Below are 18,256 nucleotides of genomic sequence, written 5' to 3'. Positions count from 1 at the left end.
GTTATATTATTTACCAGTGTTATTTATTAAAGGTAGACTACAGTATATATAATTTATCAGTGTTATTTATTAGGAAAATTGATTTTTATGTTAATATATTTGGGGTGCAGAACGGATTAACTGGATTTCCATTATTTTCAATGGGGAAGTTTGTTCTAGATACGAGAAATTCGCTATACAAGCTCAGTTCTGGAACGAATTAAACTCGTATCTAGAGGTTCCACTGTATATTAGTATATTGTACTTTACCAATATAGCATATTGCACATATTCAATTAAACATTATCTCAGACTGAGGAGGTTCAGAGTTCAGAGAGTTTATGGCAGATTAGAAAAGGCTATTTTCCAGTCTGTTTGTGCATATGCAGATTGATAAAGCATCTACCTGATGGGAGGAGCTCAAACAAAGAATTTCCAGGATGAGTATTATCCTTGACAATGTTTTTGGCCCTTATCATACACCAAGTCTTATGCAAGAGTTTCAGTGATGGCTTCAAAGCCAATGTTGACCTCTGCTGTTTTTACGACCTGCTGCAGGGCTTTTTTTAGCAGCCTTGATGCAGCTGTTGTACCAGGCCATCATGCAGTTAATCAACATGCACTCTACAGTACATCTACAGAAATTGTCTAGCAGCTTCTAGGGGAGGTTAGCACTCCTTAACTTCCTCAGCAAATAGAAGCATTGCTGTGCTTTACCTATTACAACCAAGGTGTTGTCAACCCAGGACAGGTCCTCTGAGATGATGACTCCTCCTTTAAACAACCTCTGAATTGATTGTTATTGGACCATGATTGGTCTTTTCAGTAGTTCTAAAGTCCAGAATAACTTTGGTTTTTTGGTATTTAAGACCAGGTTGTTGATATTGATCCATGCTATCAAGTTCTGAACCTCTTCCCTATATAAAGCTTCATCATTGTTTGATACATGCCCAATGACAGTCGCATCATCCGCAAATTTAACAATAATGTTTGATTCGTGGATGTGTTGACAATCATGGGTGAAGAGTGTGTAGAGGAGGAGACTTACTACATAGCCTTTTGGCACACTGCTGCTCACAGTATGGTGGAGGATGTATGTTTGTCCAACCTGACAGACTGGGGGCGGTTGGTGAGAAAATCAAGTAACCAGATGAATATGGAGGGGGCAAGTCCTAGTGCATACAGTTTTTTTGATCAGCTGGCTAGGTACGATGTGTTAAATACTGAGCTGTAGTCAACACAGAGTATCCTAACATACAGTAGGTGTTGCGCTTTCCAAATGCGAGAAGGCAGTATGCAGAGCCACACAGATGGTGACATCAGTCGATCTGTTTGACTAGCAGACAAACTGGTGTTGGTCTAGATCAGCTGGGATGGAGGCTTTATGTGGGTGATTACCAGTCATTCAAAGCACTTTGCAATGACACAGGTGAGAGCGACTGGTCGATAGTCATTAACACAGGTTATCCTAGGTATTTCTGAACAGGCACTATGGTTGTGGATTTCAGGCATGTCGGGAGTATACATGAGGGGAGAGAGAGGGGTTGAAAATGTGCGTAAATACCTCTACTAGTTGGTTAGCGCAGCCCTAAAGCACATGTCCTTGAACATTATCAGGACCTGCTGCCTTCTTTAAGTTGATATTGTTGAGTGCCTGCTGCACCTCATGTATTTGTAGGACTAAAGGCTGCGAGTCTCCGGTCAACTCAAAGCTGTTACTGGCCAGTGTGTATTGTATGTCATTCTTCTTTTTGTAATCCATGATTAATCAAATGCCTTGCCACATCTGCTGTGACCTTCAGTTACTGTCAAAGTCCTCCACAATCCATTATTTGTACCTACATTTTACAGACTTGATAATATAAGAATATATATTTATTCTGAACAGGCCTGTAACTACTGTATATACATTGATAAAAAATGCATGAGCGTATGTATGCAAAATAATGCCAGCAGGACACCTTGTGGATAACTGGTTAAACTGTAAAGAAATGGTGTTGCCTGGTACCAATAATCTCTGCCAGCACTTACATCAAGGAGTTTTAAATTCTAACCGATGGACGTTCTTCATTTCCATTGTAATCAATTTCTTCCTCAGTTGACACTTTATGAATTTAATTAACGATCATTCGCAGAGATATACAAGTTAGGTGGCCCTAAATTTCTCCTGTGTGGGAGAGTATGCATTGTGTTGTATCCATAGTTGGTAGCTGTCTTGTGGCCAATGCTGTCAGGATCTCCACTAAACTGAACTGGATTAGATTAGATAAGATAAACTTTATTAATCATAATTAGGTTTGGTAATGGATGAGTGGATGAACGAACAGATTTACAATTTTAGTGTTGAATCATAAAATATTCAAGAGGATTATTATTGCCAATCTAACAATAAGAGGAGTGTTATTCATATTCACTTTAAGAATGTTATACCAAAAATATCAAAGTAGGAATTTAACTTTTGCACCTAATCTAGCCAATTTAAGTGTGCTTTACACCTATTCATTAATCCATCTTTTGTACATACTTGCTTTTTCCTTTTTGTTGTGGGAAGCAAAAACATTTACTTATACAGTAGAAACATGTTAATGCAAGAATAAGCACTGTAATAAACCTTCTACAGTGCATAATAATGTAAACAACACAGGACCAATACAGTGCTGACAATCGATCGGACAGAATGTCTTCAGATGGAAGTAAAACATGCAAGTGTGTGCTCTCCACACAGAAATAATTTGCTCTTTTGAATGTAGTTATAATTTTGCATCACAATTAGGAAAACATCCAATGAAGCAGAAATGTTTCATCATGGAAATGGCAAACAAATGTGGTGTCAAAGGAAAATAAAAAGAATTTTGAGAACAGTCAATGTTAGGAAAGTAGCACAATAATGACAGGTTAAGCCACCTACAAGCCTAAGAGGCTTGTTTTCAGATGGAAAACTCAAATCATTGGGATTTTTCGGCTCCCTGTCTCAGGGATCATACACTTCCAGTACTGACAAGAATTATGAAGAGACTCAAAGAAATACAATTATAAATAGCAGCTCCTCAGACTCTAACATCTTACTTAACCTTATGTCTGATTTTATCATATGATAACATATGGGCAATTGAACTGGACTGTAAGGCTCAAAGAACAAAAAAAACATTTTCTTTACAGAAAAATGAGGGAGCAGAATGATTTGAAAAATTTGCATTACTTTTAGGGCTGTGCAATATCTTAAAAGTTCACATCATCATTTCAAAACATTGATGATGTACAATACTCTCGCCTGTGGGGGTTGGAGAGATAGGGAGATGCTTGTGGATTATGAATAATTAGCTGCTCTACCCCTTTACAAGAGAAGAAGTCTACAACTGTGTGGTAGAAGGGGGAGCGTTTCAGCCTGGGACGCTGCAGTTTTGCTGCCTCACAGATCGCTGCAACTCAGTAGATGTAGCAGTATTAGTTAATGTTATTGCAATGACTCAAAGGTGCTTTGTTTCAAGTTCATTTAAAATTTCTACAAATAATAGTGCCGATCTTGAAATTTCTAAAACTTGATCTGTCATCATAATATGAATTTGAATAAATGTCTACCAACAGGAAAACTAGACTTTTTTAAATATATTTATTTATTTATTTTAGAAACTAGAAGTTACTAATTGCTTTTACCCACTCAAACACAGAATCCTCAGTTGTTCTCTTTCCACCATCTTCTGACACTTGGCATGCATTATAGAAAACAATCCTTCATATTTGATCATGGCTTGGCTATAGTGCATACTGTGCCTTTTCTTGTCATCCATACAAATTACATGCCACAAAAAGAGCATAAAGCTGAGTGGTGATTGGCATTGTGAGCTTACAATGCATGATATGCAGTCAGGAGAAAAAGCAAAGTCCTGATTTGATATACAGTGTAGTCAGTTTATTTCAGATTTAGTATCCCATGTACACAGTACAATTACATTCCTATTGTAGAGACCCTCTGTGTAGACAGAATAAAAAGGAGGATAACATGGACGGTGGAAATAATAAAATAAAAAATAGAAAGGTTTATTCTTCTTTAAGGTCACAATAAACATTAAAAAAAGGAAGTGTCTTTAAGCAATGTTACAGTAAGAAAAGAAATAAACTACAACTGTTTACAACCCTGATTGCCACTTCTCCATTGTTATGGCCATAGAGAATACCCTTGAATACTGGTCTGGTGTTTCAAACGGCCCCAAAGCACACTGTCTTGCTATTGTGACTTGCACTTTTGCTCCTTATTGGTTTGTTACATGTTGACACTTCCAAATCCTGCAGCCTGATCCTGATCCCACTTTATCCACTTTCATCTATTTTTATAATATAGAGAACCACAATAGGATCACTCCTGTGAATGCCATTGTTTGCAACAAGCCCGGTGAGCTCAGCCCTTACTTTCTTTTAGTGGTTTTAATTTGCATCCTAGTCCACTGACTGGTGATGTTTGTACTGGCCATTGCCAAAAATAAATGCCAAGTCAGCAGTTTAAACTTACAGACATGCCACTTCACGTCCAAGACACTACACTATCCGCCCACAGGTAGTACTTGAAGTGGAACCAAATTTCTGCTAGTAGTCTCTTTAGTCCATGTCTTGTTCCTCCTCCCAATTCACTATTACTTTTACACGATGGAGCATTTATATCATTGCTGTCTTCCCGTGACTCCTGTGGTTGCTCATATCCCTTATATAAAACAGAGTAGTATTTGCATAGAATCTATGCATATCCTCATGTATACTTTAAATACAATCAAGTGAAATGCCACATTTTAAAAATTGTAAGATTTTAATTTTATCATCAAGAGATTGCGCTTAGCCTTTGAGGGACAGCTTTGACTGCATAGTATCTTTTACTGAGCCATTTTTACACAGAAACAAAGGGGCAAATGCAAACTTCCTTTCCCATGGCTGGCCTCAATTCCTGGCGCCTGCTATAATAAGAGGCAAGTGCACATGAGTGTAAACTCCAGATGATGTGCTCTTTTCTTGTGTAACTGTCTTGAGTAAGTCTTCTCTGATCAAATAAAGTCAACCACATATCACTGCTCAAATCCTCTTTAAAACTGTATTGCCTACTTAAAGTTGCATTTAGGATCAAGAGGCTAAAATACCAACAAAAATAGAAAATCGGCAGCGAGTCACAAACCATTTTGCTGCTACATAAAATATCAAATACAGTAATCCCTCGCTATATCGCGCTTCGCCTTTCGCGGCTTCACTCCATCGCGGATTTTATATGTAAGCATATTTAAATATATATCGCGGATTTTTCGCTGCTTCGCGGGTTTCTGCGGACAATGGGTCTTTTAATTTCTGGTGCATGCTTCCTCAGTTGGTTTGCCCAGTTGATTTCATACAAGGGACACTATTGGCAGATGGCTGAGAAGCTACCCAACTTACTTTTCTTTCTCTCTCTCTTGCGCTGACTATCTGTGATCCTGACGTAGGGGGTGTGAGCAGGGGGGCTGTTCGCACACCTAGACGATACGGACGCTCGTCTAAAAATGCTGAAAGATTATCTTCACGTTGCTACCTTCTGTGTGCAGCTTTTAAGTATGCTGCACCGTGCTTCGCATACTTAAAAGCTCAAAGGGCATGTATTGATTTTTTTATCTGTCTCTCTATCTCTCTCTCTCTCTCTGCTCCTGACGGAGGGGGTGTGAGCTGCCGCCTTCAACAGCTTTGTGCCGCGGTGCTTCGCATACTAACAAGCCAAACAGCCCTATTGAATTGTTTGCTCCTTTGAAGAGGAAGATATGTTTGCATTCTTTTAATTGTGAGACGGAACTGTCATCTCTGTCTTGTCATGGAGCACAGTTTAAACTTTTGAAAAAGAGACAAATGTTTGTTTGCAGTGTTTGAATAACGTTCCTGTCTCTCTACAACCTCCTGTGTTTCTGCGCAAATCTGTGACCCAAGCATGACAATATAAAAATAACCATATAAACATATGGTTTCTACTTCGCGGATTTTCTTATTTCGCGGGTGGCTCTGGAACGCAACCCCCGCGATGGAGGAGGGATTACTGTAATTACTTATTAAACTTATTAATTACTACTTATTAAAGAAAAAACAAATATAAAGCAAAAATAAACACTTTTAGAAAACTGGGTAAATTGAGCAAGGTTTATGAAAGCGTCTAGCTCACCTAAAAAGTAAAAGGAAACAGAAACAGCCAAAATCAGCAGAGTGTCACAAATGGTCTTCCACCAGCGCTGCTCCTTACAGCACAAGAGACAAAGCAGAGTAATAGCTTGGCTTCCTATTAGAAAACATTAAGAACCCCATCTCCCAATGCTTGAACACTAAATTACCAAGCCACATACACAACGCAAGTAGCAAATAAACAAGATGTAAGGTGAAATGTATGTGAAATACTGGGAGGATACAAAGGGTATGCCTACATATCACTTCATTTGCATGGATTCAGCATAGTGCTCAGCAAGCTGCAAAGTCAAATTTTGGTTTTTGGAACTTTCTGGAATAAAAAAAAAATTATATATTTTTGTTCAATGGTTGATTGAATCTGCAGGTACAGAACCCACGGATATGGACAGTCAAATGTATATGATATCAAATCGGGCCTTGAAGCTTCAAGTGCTGCTGCTTCTACTGGCCCACTTTAAGCACTCAAAGTCTGCAAGCACCACAGTGGTGTGGTGCTACAAATATATGTGCGCTCTTCCCATTCAAACTTTCTGCATGAGGCACTGATCAGCCTGCCTTCTCTCAACTACAAGAAAATTTCTGAAAATGTTTGTAGCCAATCAGTGATATTTATTTACATCTATGATGTGTCTAGCCAATCGACAATTGACAATGTCATCAACATTCGGCTCAGCCCTAATTACTTTACTTAAAATAAAACAAATAAACAAAGAATGGAAACAAGTATTTGCCAGGGATAACCCCTCACTAAACCTTTTGCAGGAATCATCTGAATTAAGCTTGGACTGCATTTTTTGATGTGAAAATTAAACAATGATGTTAAGTGTAGAAACTGCTAAAAAGTAAACTGAGTGAGATTCAGTTCTCCAAATGCATTGCTAACTTAACGTACCAAACTAACACACATATATTGCTTACCTGGAAAAGTCTTGTGAAGATATCAAACTCAAATATGGAAATATAATCATTACAGGTCAGGTCGATAGTAGATTTAAGAGCCATTGCTTCTAGACCAGAGCTGATTGGGTGGACTTCGTGAAGGCACTGTCTAAATACTTTCCATGGCACAATTGTCCTAAAATTAAAAACAATAAACAATATGAAGATTACAGGAGATTGATTAATATCATTCTGATAACTAATAGGATTACAGCAGTAGTGAACTAAAATATGAAAGTAAGGTGCACTGTGGGATGTCAACTTTAAACTTACATGAATATTACAATACATAAATGTGATTTGTGAAAATGTTATAGTAAAAAGCTTTGAATTTTTTTATATTTTATATATGCAGACAGTACTTAAAAGCTACATTTGAATTTAAGTCCAATAATTAACCAAATTTTCTTAAAACTGTGTGGAATCATAATAAAATCTGTCAACAGCTTCTATAATATCAACTACAGTTAAATGTATTAAGATAAATTATAAGAATTTAATCAGTGGTTATTAAGTACTATTTACCATCCATAACATGGTGTTGTTGGGGTGGTATGTAGCAGAATAAGTCCTATTAGAGGCCCCCAGACCAGACAGCTACACTGACGATTAAGCAATTCTACACACACTAGTGCTGGACCACAGGGGCTAGTATGCAGATACATATGTACTGGGGGCAAGTGAAGGCCAATTGACAGTGTTACCAGTACAAATGAAAGAGAGCCAAAGAGATGCATCCTTTGTGGAAGTATACAACGCATCACAGGAGAGTAGAAAATAGGCAATGCAGTAGTGGGTGGGGATGCCCAAGCCTCTGAGACAGAGAATGAGGCCAGTGAGGACTGGTAAAAGGCCACAAGACCTCCTGGTTGACAGGTGGCAGCATAGGGTTACTTGAAAGTGAAAAACTAAATGAAGCTCTTCATCCATAAGAGAATTTTAGAAAAATATAATCAACTAAAAATGCTGATGAGGAGTATTTCTCAAGGAAAATCAAACCCATCCCTAACTATATCTCATACACTTTAATGTTTACTTTATTTGGAAAAACTATGTTTATAATAGAGTTTCACTAATCAAGAATACAACAGAAATCTGATTTTTAAACAAATTATTTATATTTGTAAACCTTACCATAAACTATTAATAAATGTACTAGTGACTTATACAAAGGATAATGAGAAGAAATTGTTTTTGGGGGTTGACTTGGATATCTCAAAACAACTAAAATAGGGAGCCCACTGACAACTATAAGAGCCGAAATATCGACTCTCCAAAGTGAACATTAAATATCTGGTGATGAATACATGCTCACTCCTAGTAAAAAGCTATTAAAGGCCATGTCACATAACACAATTTCCATGGATTTCCATTCACAGACTTCATTTAAATATTCTCGAAGAGTAGGAGGCAGCTGCAGAGCACACCAGCCTCTTAGTCTAACATACCCAGCGACTCAATCCGACCGAACTGTGACTAGCCCTGTTTGATTTCATCTTACATTGTAGGTGACATTCTGACATACACTGATATGAAAGAGTACCTTCTCCTTCTTTATTTCCTTTATTATTGCAGACTGTTGGCACAAAATGTTTTCAGGTCTGTAACCTAAATTTAAAATTAGAAAAGGGCTACCTAAGTGAAGAAGCACTGCATTTTTTGAACATAATTTACTGAATGAACAAAGCTACATCACACCAAAGGTATCATATGAGGAAACAATTACTCTGCTTCAAAGAAATGCTTCCTATAATTTGCAATTATTGAAATGGAATGATTTTATTGTCCTCTTTCCTTCAGAATTGCTTTAATTTAGAAACACTGGCATATTTTCGAGAACTACTTGTGTCAGGTCCTGCCAAAGCACCTCTGTTAGCTATGGCAGGGGTTCCCAAACTTTTGGACGTCAAGTACCACCTGAGGTTAAGTGAGTTGCATTGCGTACCACCCGAATTTTTAACAAAAAAATTAAAAAGCAAGTACTGCAATGAATGATTAATTCTTAATTAGGTAATATACAGCAAATTCACGACACTGACTACAATATTGAATGAATTTATGTTAGTACAACTGTGTAGACGGCAGTATAATCATATTATTTTAATTAACTTAAACAGTGTAACGATAATAGCCTGTCTATGCAGCGGCAGTGCACATACAACAACAAACGCGAGCGGTTTCTGTGAGGCAGAGTTACCGAAGACTAAATAGTGTCGGCGTTGTGCTTTCATCTAGTGACCAAAAGCTCAAACAGTGAAGAAGTAGAAGTTGACTTCCGCGAAACGGAATTATGGTAGTGTTAAATGAACTAAATACTGATTCGAATAATAGGTTTTATTTATTCAGATGACGAAATTTCACACTACACTAAATTTGGGAATCCACGTATCATTGTATTTAAACAGTTTCATTGGTTTTTGCTCACAACAGGCTTGTCATAAAGGGTTTTGCACAGATAAATTAAATTTCAGGGGCCGCGAAGCATACCACCTGAAAAGGGTACCACAGTTTGGGAACCGCTGAGCTATGGGTCTGGACTTTGACTAGGTAATTCTAAAACTTCAATTTGCTTCTTTGTGACTATTCTGATAAGGGCTTCCTATTGTTTTTTGGACAATTGTGTTGCTCCATGACCCAATTACAATTCAGCTTTAGATCACTGGTGGAGGACAAGATTTTGTTCTTAAGAAACTTCTGATACTGGCAAAATAATTTTTTTCTTCGGTTATAGCAAGTCATCCAGGTGCTGAGACAACAAAGAATTTTCACAGCATCCTAGTACTACCACCATGTTTTAGTATTGATCTGGTGTTCTTACAATGGAATGATGTCTTTGCTTTACACCAAACATAATGGGGCCCATGTCGCCTACAAAATCTCTACTATTGTCTCACCTATCCATTGAATATTCTCCCAAAAGGCTTAGGTATCATTCCGGTGCTTCACAGTAAATGACAGAGGAATATTTATGTTTTCTTGATTAGGAGTGGAATACATCTTCCTACTTATCAGTGAGGCCTATTTTTTGCTTTTGAATGTGGACTTGCTGAGGCAAGAGAACTGTATAGTTTTGTGAATGTTTTTTGTATCCTTTGCAACTATCTGGATGATTTTGCACTAGACCATTGGGAGTTGCTTTCGTAGGCTGGCCAGTTCTGGAAAGATTCCACACTGCTCCACTGTGGTTTGATTGAGTCCCAGAGTCTTAGAACTGGTTTTGTTACCCTTTTCAGACAGATAAGTAAACAGGTTTTTTTCTGATCTCTCTAGGAATTTTCTTTGATTGTGGAATTATGTGCTTGTTGACTCTGCATTGGCAGCTCGACTCTGATTGAAAGGTCAAAATAAGCAAGTTTTACATTGAGCAGGGCTGAATGCAATCAAGCCTGGCTGTGTTCAATCGGCTGACTCTAATTATCCCTTTTATTGGATTGATTAAAAAAGGAGGCAATTATTTTTCACACATTTGCAGTTGGTATGCAAAGTGAATCTTTGTTTACTCATGTGCTTTTTACATATTACATTCTAACTGAAAAATCAAAACAGAAATCATGAGTGTGACATAATTGTTCATAGTATTTACATACTAGATAAACATGCTCAGTGGGAGGCTAGCCTATAGTAAGCTACAGATGATGTCTTACCTAGAGTAGCTGTTCTTAAGACCACCATAGGCAACTTGTCATTTTCTGGCAAGCAACACACAACAACTCAGGAAGCCAAAAACATTTCAACAGATACACTAGGGTAAAATGCATGATAATCTGGAAATAGCCAAGTAACAAGCATTTTACAGGGATTTACTAGCATACCAGTGGACCCATTTAATCTGTGAATACGAAGGCAATTCTTCCTACTACCAACATGGAGACAGCATATAAATGGGGTGCAACAAAAAATGAAAATCATTAACAAAAGTAAATGGATGTCTGTGTTCATAGACTCCTAAATCTAAACATTTTATTTCTGCACATTCTTCATGTTTGCAAGCAATAGTGATAAATAATTTTTAGATAATTCCTGCATTTTTTTTCATGGAGAAAGACGATCTGTATTGTTCTGTATCAATTTAAAAACGGTGTATTGATAATGCAAAAAAAAAAAAAAAAATCATTGTCCTTGAAACAACAATATCTGCACCTATTTGACATTCCTAAACTGATTTTGAAATGATTTCATCAGTATCCAAACGTTAGAAATAAAGAAAGGATAATTTTGTGATAATAACATGCATTACATATTCAAAGTCACTACAAAATAAAATGTAGTGGTAGGTCGAAATTTTGAAGTCTAGTGCACAAGAACTCCAATTTAATAAGACTGGCTCACTTCCACTATAAAAAGATACTGTATGCTGCTACTGTAGCTGATTGTTTATCTTTGCCAAAATGTACATTAAGAACAATAAGAATATTGCTGCTTTGTTTTGCACCATACCACTACACATGCACGCACATTAAGTATGCATCTGCATATTCAGTGAGACATAGTAAACTCAAGGAGAAAAAAAAAACTAATTAAAAAGCTCTTAAAACACAAGGTTTATGAAACAGCTATTTATTTTACTTGATGTGATGCAGTTTAAAAAGTATGCGTAACAAGACAAACACAAATGCCTTCACCACCCTCACTGAAAGATGAGTGTTTTCTTCAGGTTTGTAGGTCCTGCTTAAAGGTAGCTAGGATTTGTCAATTTTAGTAGCTCTTCTTTGCTAGAAATTCGAGGGGCTAAACTACCTGAATATCTACCTAATAAAAAGGCCAACATATACAGTATATTTAAAACTTGATTTTTATTACTACATTTGATATTAAATATTTTTTAAACTACAATAACTAACCTGAAAAAAAAGGCTTCAGGATCAGCACTTTTTACCCACGTATGGGAAAAAATAGCAATTATAAACAAAAGACCCAGAATCGCTAATTTTAAAAACATGATTTAAAATGATGCAGCAGGTGACTATCTGGTGGCAACACTAGTCAATTTGAATAAAGGCAAAGTAAAATGCTGCACAACAAGTTAGTTGTGACTATACACTTAAAAAAAAAAAAAAACCTCATAAAACTCATAAGCCAGCAAACTGCAACTAGAAGGTTACTGTTCATGTCTGCATCTGGTATGTTTTTATCTAATACAATAACACAGAGTATTACACAAGCCATGTATCGTTAACTTAAAATTAGCTGTGGCCTCAGAGAATCGTACCCGACCACCCACTAAAAACCTGTTTGCAACAAAGGTGGGCAGTAAATAAGAAGCCAGAACGCCTACCAGGGTAGTGGGGTGGGTGTGCACATATGCACAAATGCAAAGAATTTCGGCTGATCAAAGAAGGCAAATAAAACAAATTCTTTTCTTATTGCAAAATAATTATATAAGTAACTGAATAAAAAATGAAGTTGTTCAAATTTTATTAAAGATAGATAGATGCACACACATACACACAATATATACAGTACTAGGTTTAACAAACAGTACACCCATTCCACTTTCACTGATCATCTTGATAGGAGTTGTGATCAGTAATTTTCATCACCAAGAATGTCTTATCATCTAATCTTGGGAAACTCCATCATGTTTCCAGGTCAGTCTGGGGATGTAATCCATCCAGCATGTCCTAGTTCTTCAGTGGGGAAGATCTGGGTACACAGATCTTGGCCTACACATACAAACTTTCATAAAAACACACAGTATGTAGAGCGAGTGAATGGAAAGCTAAAGAAAAGAACAGCACACAAACTTTGAACTTCTGTCTTCAAAGGAACAGGCCCATCTGCCTAATGGAGTTGCTCTCCTACTTGTCCACCTCTTAGTAGCAGTAATAGTAGTTGTAATAATATTGCCTGGTAAGGTCAAACTAGGATATTAGGGGCCACATCCAAGCTCTCCTCACCTTTCATTACTAGCTTCTTCCTCTTGACACCTAATCACCAAGGTACTGTCACAGTAGGTGACTCATTTTTCAATACGGTGCACCATGCTAAAACTTTTCTTACAGGACTCCAGAGTTTCTGCACTCTTTAATACCATGTAACAAGTAAACGGCTAGTTGTAAAAATGATGTCACAAAGAATCAACATGGTTCAACTCCGCTAAATGGAACGTGTATTTCTACCTATTGGTCAGAGTGTCTTGTGTCTTTTAGCCAGCCATTCATTACCCTAAGTGGCAGGTCAGACACTCCGGCACTGATTGGGCTTCCTATAACATCCTTAGAAAAAATTACACATTGCCTTGCATTATGTTATCATCAACCAATTCATTCATTGTTCAAACACACATATCCAGGGTAAAGGAGTGGGACAGCTGGAGCAATCAAATACATAGCAGAAGCAATCCCAGAAAGTGAGAGGATGCCTGAGGAGTGCAGAAGAAGTGTACTGGTGCCGATATTTAAGAATAAGGGGGATGTGCAGGACTGCAGTAACTACAGGGGAATAAAATTGATGAGCCACAGCATGAAGTTATGGGAAAGAGTAGTGGAAGGTAGGTTAAGAAGTGAGGTGATGATTAGTGAGCAGCAGTATGGTTTCATGCCAAGAAAGAGCACCACAGATGCAATGTTTGCTCTGAGGATGTTGATGGAGAAGTTTAGAGAAGGCCAGAAGGAATTGCACTGCGTCTTTGTGGACCTGGAGAAAGCATATGACAGGGTGCCTCGAGAGGAGCTATGGTATTGTATGAGGAAGTCGGGAGTGGCAGAGAAGTACGTAAGAGTTGTACAGGATATGTACGAGGGAAGTGTGACAGTGGTGAGGTCTGCGGTAGGAGTGACGGATGCATTCAAGGATCCGTGGAGGTGGAGATGGGATTACATCAGGGATCAGCTCTGAGCCCTTTCTTATTTGCAATGGTGATGGACAGGTTGACAGACTAGATTAGCCCATTTATGCCTCGTGTTCCATTATTGGAACGACAGTCACGTTGGAGTAACATATGTTATGTATAATGTAAGAAGTGGATTTGCCTAGTGTTTCAATTTTGGAACGCCACATAACTCAACAATGGAATGCAATAAAAAAATTTTCTCTTCAAATTCTTGTTCCTTATATTTTTCTACGCAACATATGTGAATTTCATGCACAAACTCAAAAATTTCAACCTTCGGCATAAATGGGTTAGACAGGAGTCCCCATGGACTATGATGTTTGCTGATGACATTGTGATCTGTAGTGATAGTAGGGATCAGGTTGAGGAGACCCTGGAGAGGTGGAGATATGCTCTAGAGAGGAGAGGAACGAAGGTCAGTAGGAACAAGACAGAATACATGTGTGTAAATGAGAGGGAGGTCAGTGGAATGGTGAGGATGCAAGGAGTAGAGTTGGTGAAGGTGGATGAGTTTAAATACTTGGGTTCAACAGTACAGAGTAATGGGGATTGTAGATGAGAGGTGAAAAAGAGAGTGCAGTCAGGGTGGAATTTGTGACAGACGAGTATCAGCAAGAGTGAAAGGGAAGGTCTACAGGACAGTAATGAGACCAGCTATGTTATATGGGTTGGAGACGGTGGCACTGACCAGAAAGCAGGAGACAGAGCTGGAAGTAGCAGAGTTAAAGATGCTAAGATTTGCACTGGGTGTGACGAGGATGGACAGGATTAGAAATGAGTACATTAGAGGGTCAGCTCAAGTTGGACGGTTGGGAGACAAAGTCAGAGAGGAGAGATTGGGTTGGTTTGGACATGTGCAGAGGAGAGATGCTGGGTATATTGGGAGAAGGATGCTAAGGATAGACCTGCCAGGGAAGAGGAAAAGAGGAAGGCCTAAGCAAAGGTTTATGGATGTGGTGAGAGAGGACATGCAGGAGATGGGTGTAACAGAACAAGATGCAGAGGACAGAAAGATATGGAAGAAGATGATCCGCTGTGGCAACCCCTAACAGGAGCAGCCAAAAGAAGATATTTATATTATATATATATATATATATATATATATATATATAAAAACACCCCTCAATAGCTCACTTCGCTCACTATTGGTCCATGGGTATATTCGAACAAAACTCTGGCCCTGAGATTTATTTAAAGTAACAGCAAATAAAATATTTGAAATTGCTGTTTATGCAAGATGAATGGTAATCTGCTTGCTGATGTACCTAACTTAATATGCAGAAGGAATACGACTTCTCCTGCATGATCACCAGTCATGATTTTGTCGGCAATTGAATGTTTATGCAGTTTTACAATCTGTAAACATGTGCCTTTACATAGGCTTTATTTGTCAACTGCTAACACACAACTGAACTACTACTGTTCTCAGCAGAGCGGATGTTTTGTTTGACATATATACATAAAATTGATTGTATTGACATGAGAGCATCATTGCTGTATTCGAATGAACATGAAAACAATGGCATAGATGTACACTATTTGATGTACAGTTTTAAAGAAAAAATGAGCGTTGTTTGAAAACGTCACATGATTTCACTGATCTTTTCATATGGAGTAAATATAACATTTTTTTTCTTTTTTCATACACACACAAATGTGTGGTAAAAGACACAATCCACCAAAATAAGATAATAAATGTCAAAAAAATGATGCAGTACCTTAATAATAACCATTTCCTGCCTAGGGAAACCAAGACATTTGCTCATCTCTTTGAATATTTATTAATAAGTAAACAGGAAATTTCATTTAAAGGAGTATATCACATCATTACTTGAAGATGTAGCCCTTATATAAATGAATTGATAAAATACTAATTTTGAAACAAAGCAAAACTGTGTCAGCCTACCACCTTGTCCAGGGCTGATTTCTGCCTTGCACACAGTGCAGCATGCTGTAATCCACAGTTGGATTTAGTGCATGTCAAAATGTTATGTAATGATATGAATTTAACTGAATCTACAGAGCAGTTTGCACCTGAGTGAGTACTTCTGACAGCAGCTCAGATGCACTGGAAGTGTGCTCCAAAATCCAATATAGAATTCAAAACCTCACTTTGCTATGACTTTATTAATATGGAAGAAACCACAAATGCTGCAGCAGTATAAGCATTCAGTGATGAGAACATGCATTTGCTTTCCCAAATTATTAAGTAAAAGCTGGAGGACATACCAGTAGGAACACATCCACATACCCTCCCACAAATGTAATTATTTAAGGTTGGGATTATTTAAATTGTTATTTATTTTATTAAAACTCTATGTATTCTGACATTATAAAGTTTCTAGATTTCCTAAAACATTTTTGAAAATAATTAAATAGTGCAAAGGGAGCAAATAATTTTTACCAGGCGACAAAGCCATTTCAAATGTAAATGAAATTCACCTCTCTTACATGAAATGTGTCCCCTTGCTTGAAACATATTTGTCGATAACTTATTTGAAGAAAATATTTGGGATAAGCCAAGATTCAGCTATAAAGGCATGGGAAGGAAGACCATTACTAAGAAAGGTAATACAGTAAAGGTATGATAAAAAAAGCTTAATAATGAATTAAAATTTAACTATTTAATTTTAACCAAGTGTCTCTACAAAGCCTAAGGATTCTAATATATAAACCAACAAAAAACATACATAATAAATATGGAGACAACTGTAAGACAAAAGGTTCTTGAAACTGCCTGCACATTTAACTAGGATATCCTGACATTTGTACATGTACATTCAATTTTGAAAACAATATCATATATAACATTAACTTTATATTTTATATTTTTACATTTTGTTCTCTGATAAGTTTTACATATAATAAGTCTTATTTATTTTAACCAGGTATCACCCATGACTGTTAATGATTAACTATTTTGGAACTTTGCTCATTAATACTTAATAGTAGAAGTGTGCTTGTGGACCATAGCATTTTTCTGTATCTTGATTCGTGAAAACTAAAATAAAATGTTATGTAAATACACCTTAATGAAAAGACAGTGCTCTGTTATTTTTTTTAGTCTGCCATGCTGCATTAACAAGAACATATGGGACTGGGGTAAATAAAGGTTATCCATGTTTGGAGTCCATATATAATGATGGCCCAAGATTCTTTTCATTTACTAAGTATTCTCCTAAACACAATCAATAAATCTAATTTTCATTTTAAACACTGGGCACAAACAGTGTGGTCTGTTAGTTAAGGAGATAACTAGAAGTCAGCAGGTTTGGCTTCCATCTCCTACTTGTTACATGACAATGAGCAAATAACTTAACCTTCCAGTTCTCTAATACCTGTAAATAATCACATATAGACTCTCACCTAGTATAAAGCCTAGACATGGTGTTGACTCCACACAGGTTCTATACTTAAAATAAAGTGTGTCTGCATATTTTTTGAGATAGGCCATAATGCATTGTTATTTGTCTGTTTTTTATAGGGCTGATTCCTGCCTTGTGCCTGTAGTCTTGTATTAAATATTACTTTAGACAAAGGACATTTCACCATCCAAGAGCAGAAACTGAGAAAAAAGAGTAGACATACTTGAGGCGTAGACGGTGGCTTTAACACTTGAAACATATAAGATTTAAACTGCTGTCAACGAAGGCTGCCTGAAGGACTGTTAACACAACAGTTTAGGAAAAAAAAAGTATAAATTTTAAATGATATTTAGTCTAAGGTTTGAGGCACATCACAGGAACAGGATTCAAGGGATTTTGAACAATCTTATGCTCCCAGGAGAATAATTTATTTTATTTGGGGAAATGTAAGTTATCTAGAAGTTAATTACAGAAGAAACGGAGACTAACTTCAACATGATAGAGACTATAAACTTGGATATATCAAGCAGAGGCATGTCAAGTGGTTAAATTTCTTCTTAAAAATAAGCTATACACTGTTGTCACTACTGCATTAACAGAAAATGTGGCTGAAAGGGAAAAAATGAGTAAAACAAATAGTAAATGTCTAAAATATAATATGACAAATAACCAATGACAACAGGCAGTCTGATGGATATGAATCAGAGCACAGTGTCTGTTGTTTTCCTTCGTGTTCTTCTTTCAGTCAACAGAGACAGTAAATACTGCTGACAACAAAATAAGTAGGCCAGAATTGAAAATGTCAAGAGTCAGGGTGATACAATGCAGTTTCTTCTTAATTTAAATACAGTGCACAATCACATTAATTATAAACTTAACAGAAAGCAAATAATATAAATAATAAATAACAAATTGATTAAATAGTAAAAACAGATAAAATAGTTACAAAAATATGGCAGTT

At 37.0% G+C, this 18,256-nt stretch overlaps 1 protein-coding gene across 1 annotated transcript in view; it reads right to left on the bottom strand.

Moving 5' to 3' along the window:
• Window positions 1-18,256, bottom strand: part of cblb (Cbl proto-oncogene B, E3 ubiquitin protein ligase) — a 211,259-nt gene that overhangs the window by 63,101 nt on the left and 129,902 nt on the right. The window contains exon 4 of the mRNA XM_028800241.2: window positions 7,078-7,234. Within this exon, the coding sequence (XP_028656074.1) occupies window positions 7,078-7,234 (157 nt within the window). The remainder of the gene's footprint in view (window positions 1-7,077; window positions 7,235-18,256) is intronic.

Source organism: Erpetoichthys calabaricus, chromosome 4 (assembly GCF_900747795.2).
Source record: "Erpetoichthys calabaricus chromosome 4, fErpCal1.3, whole genome shotgun sequence".
Taxonomy (NCBI): domain Eukaryota; kingdom Metazoa; phylum Chordata; class Cladistia; order Polypteriformes; family Polypteridae; genus Erpetoichthys; species Erpetoichthys calabaricus.
The sequence above is the reverse complement of the archived record's forward strand: the minus strand, read 5'-3'. Positions and strand labels throughout refer to the sequence as shown.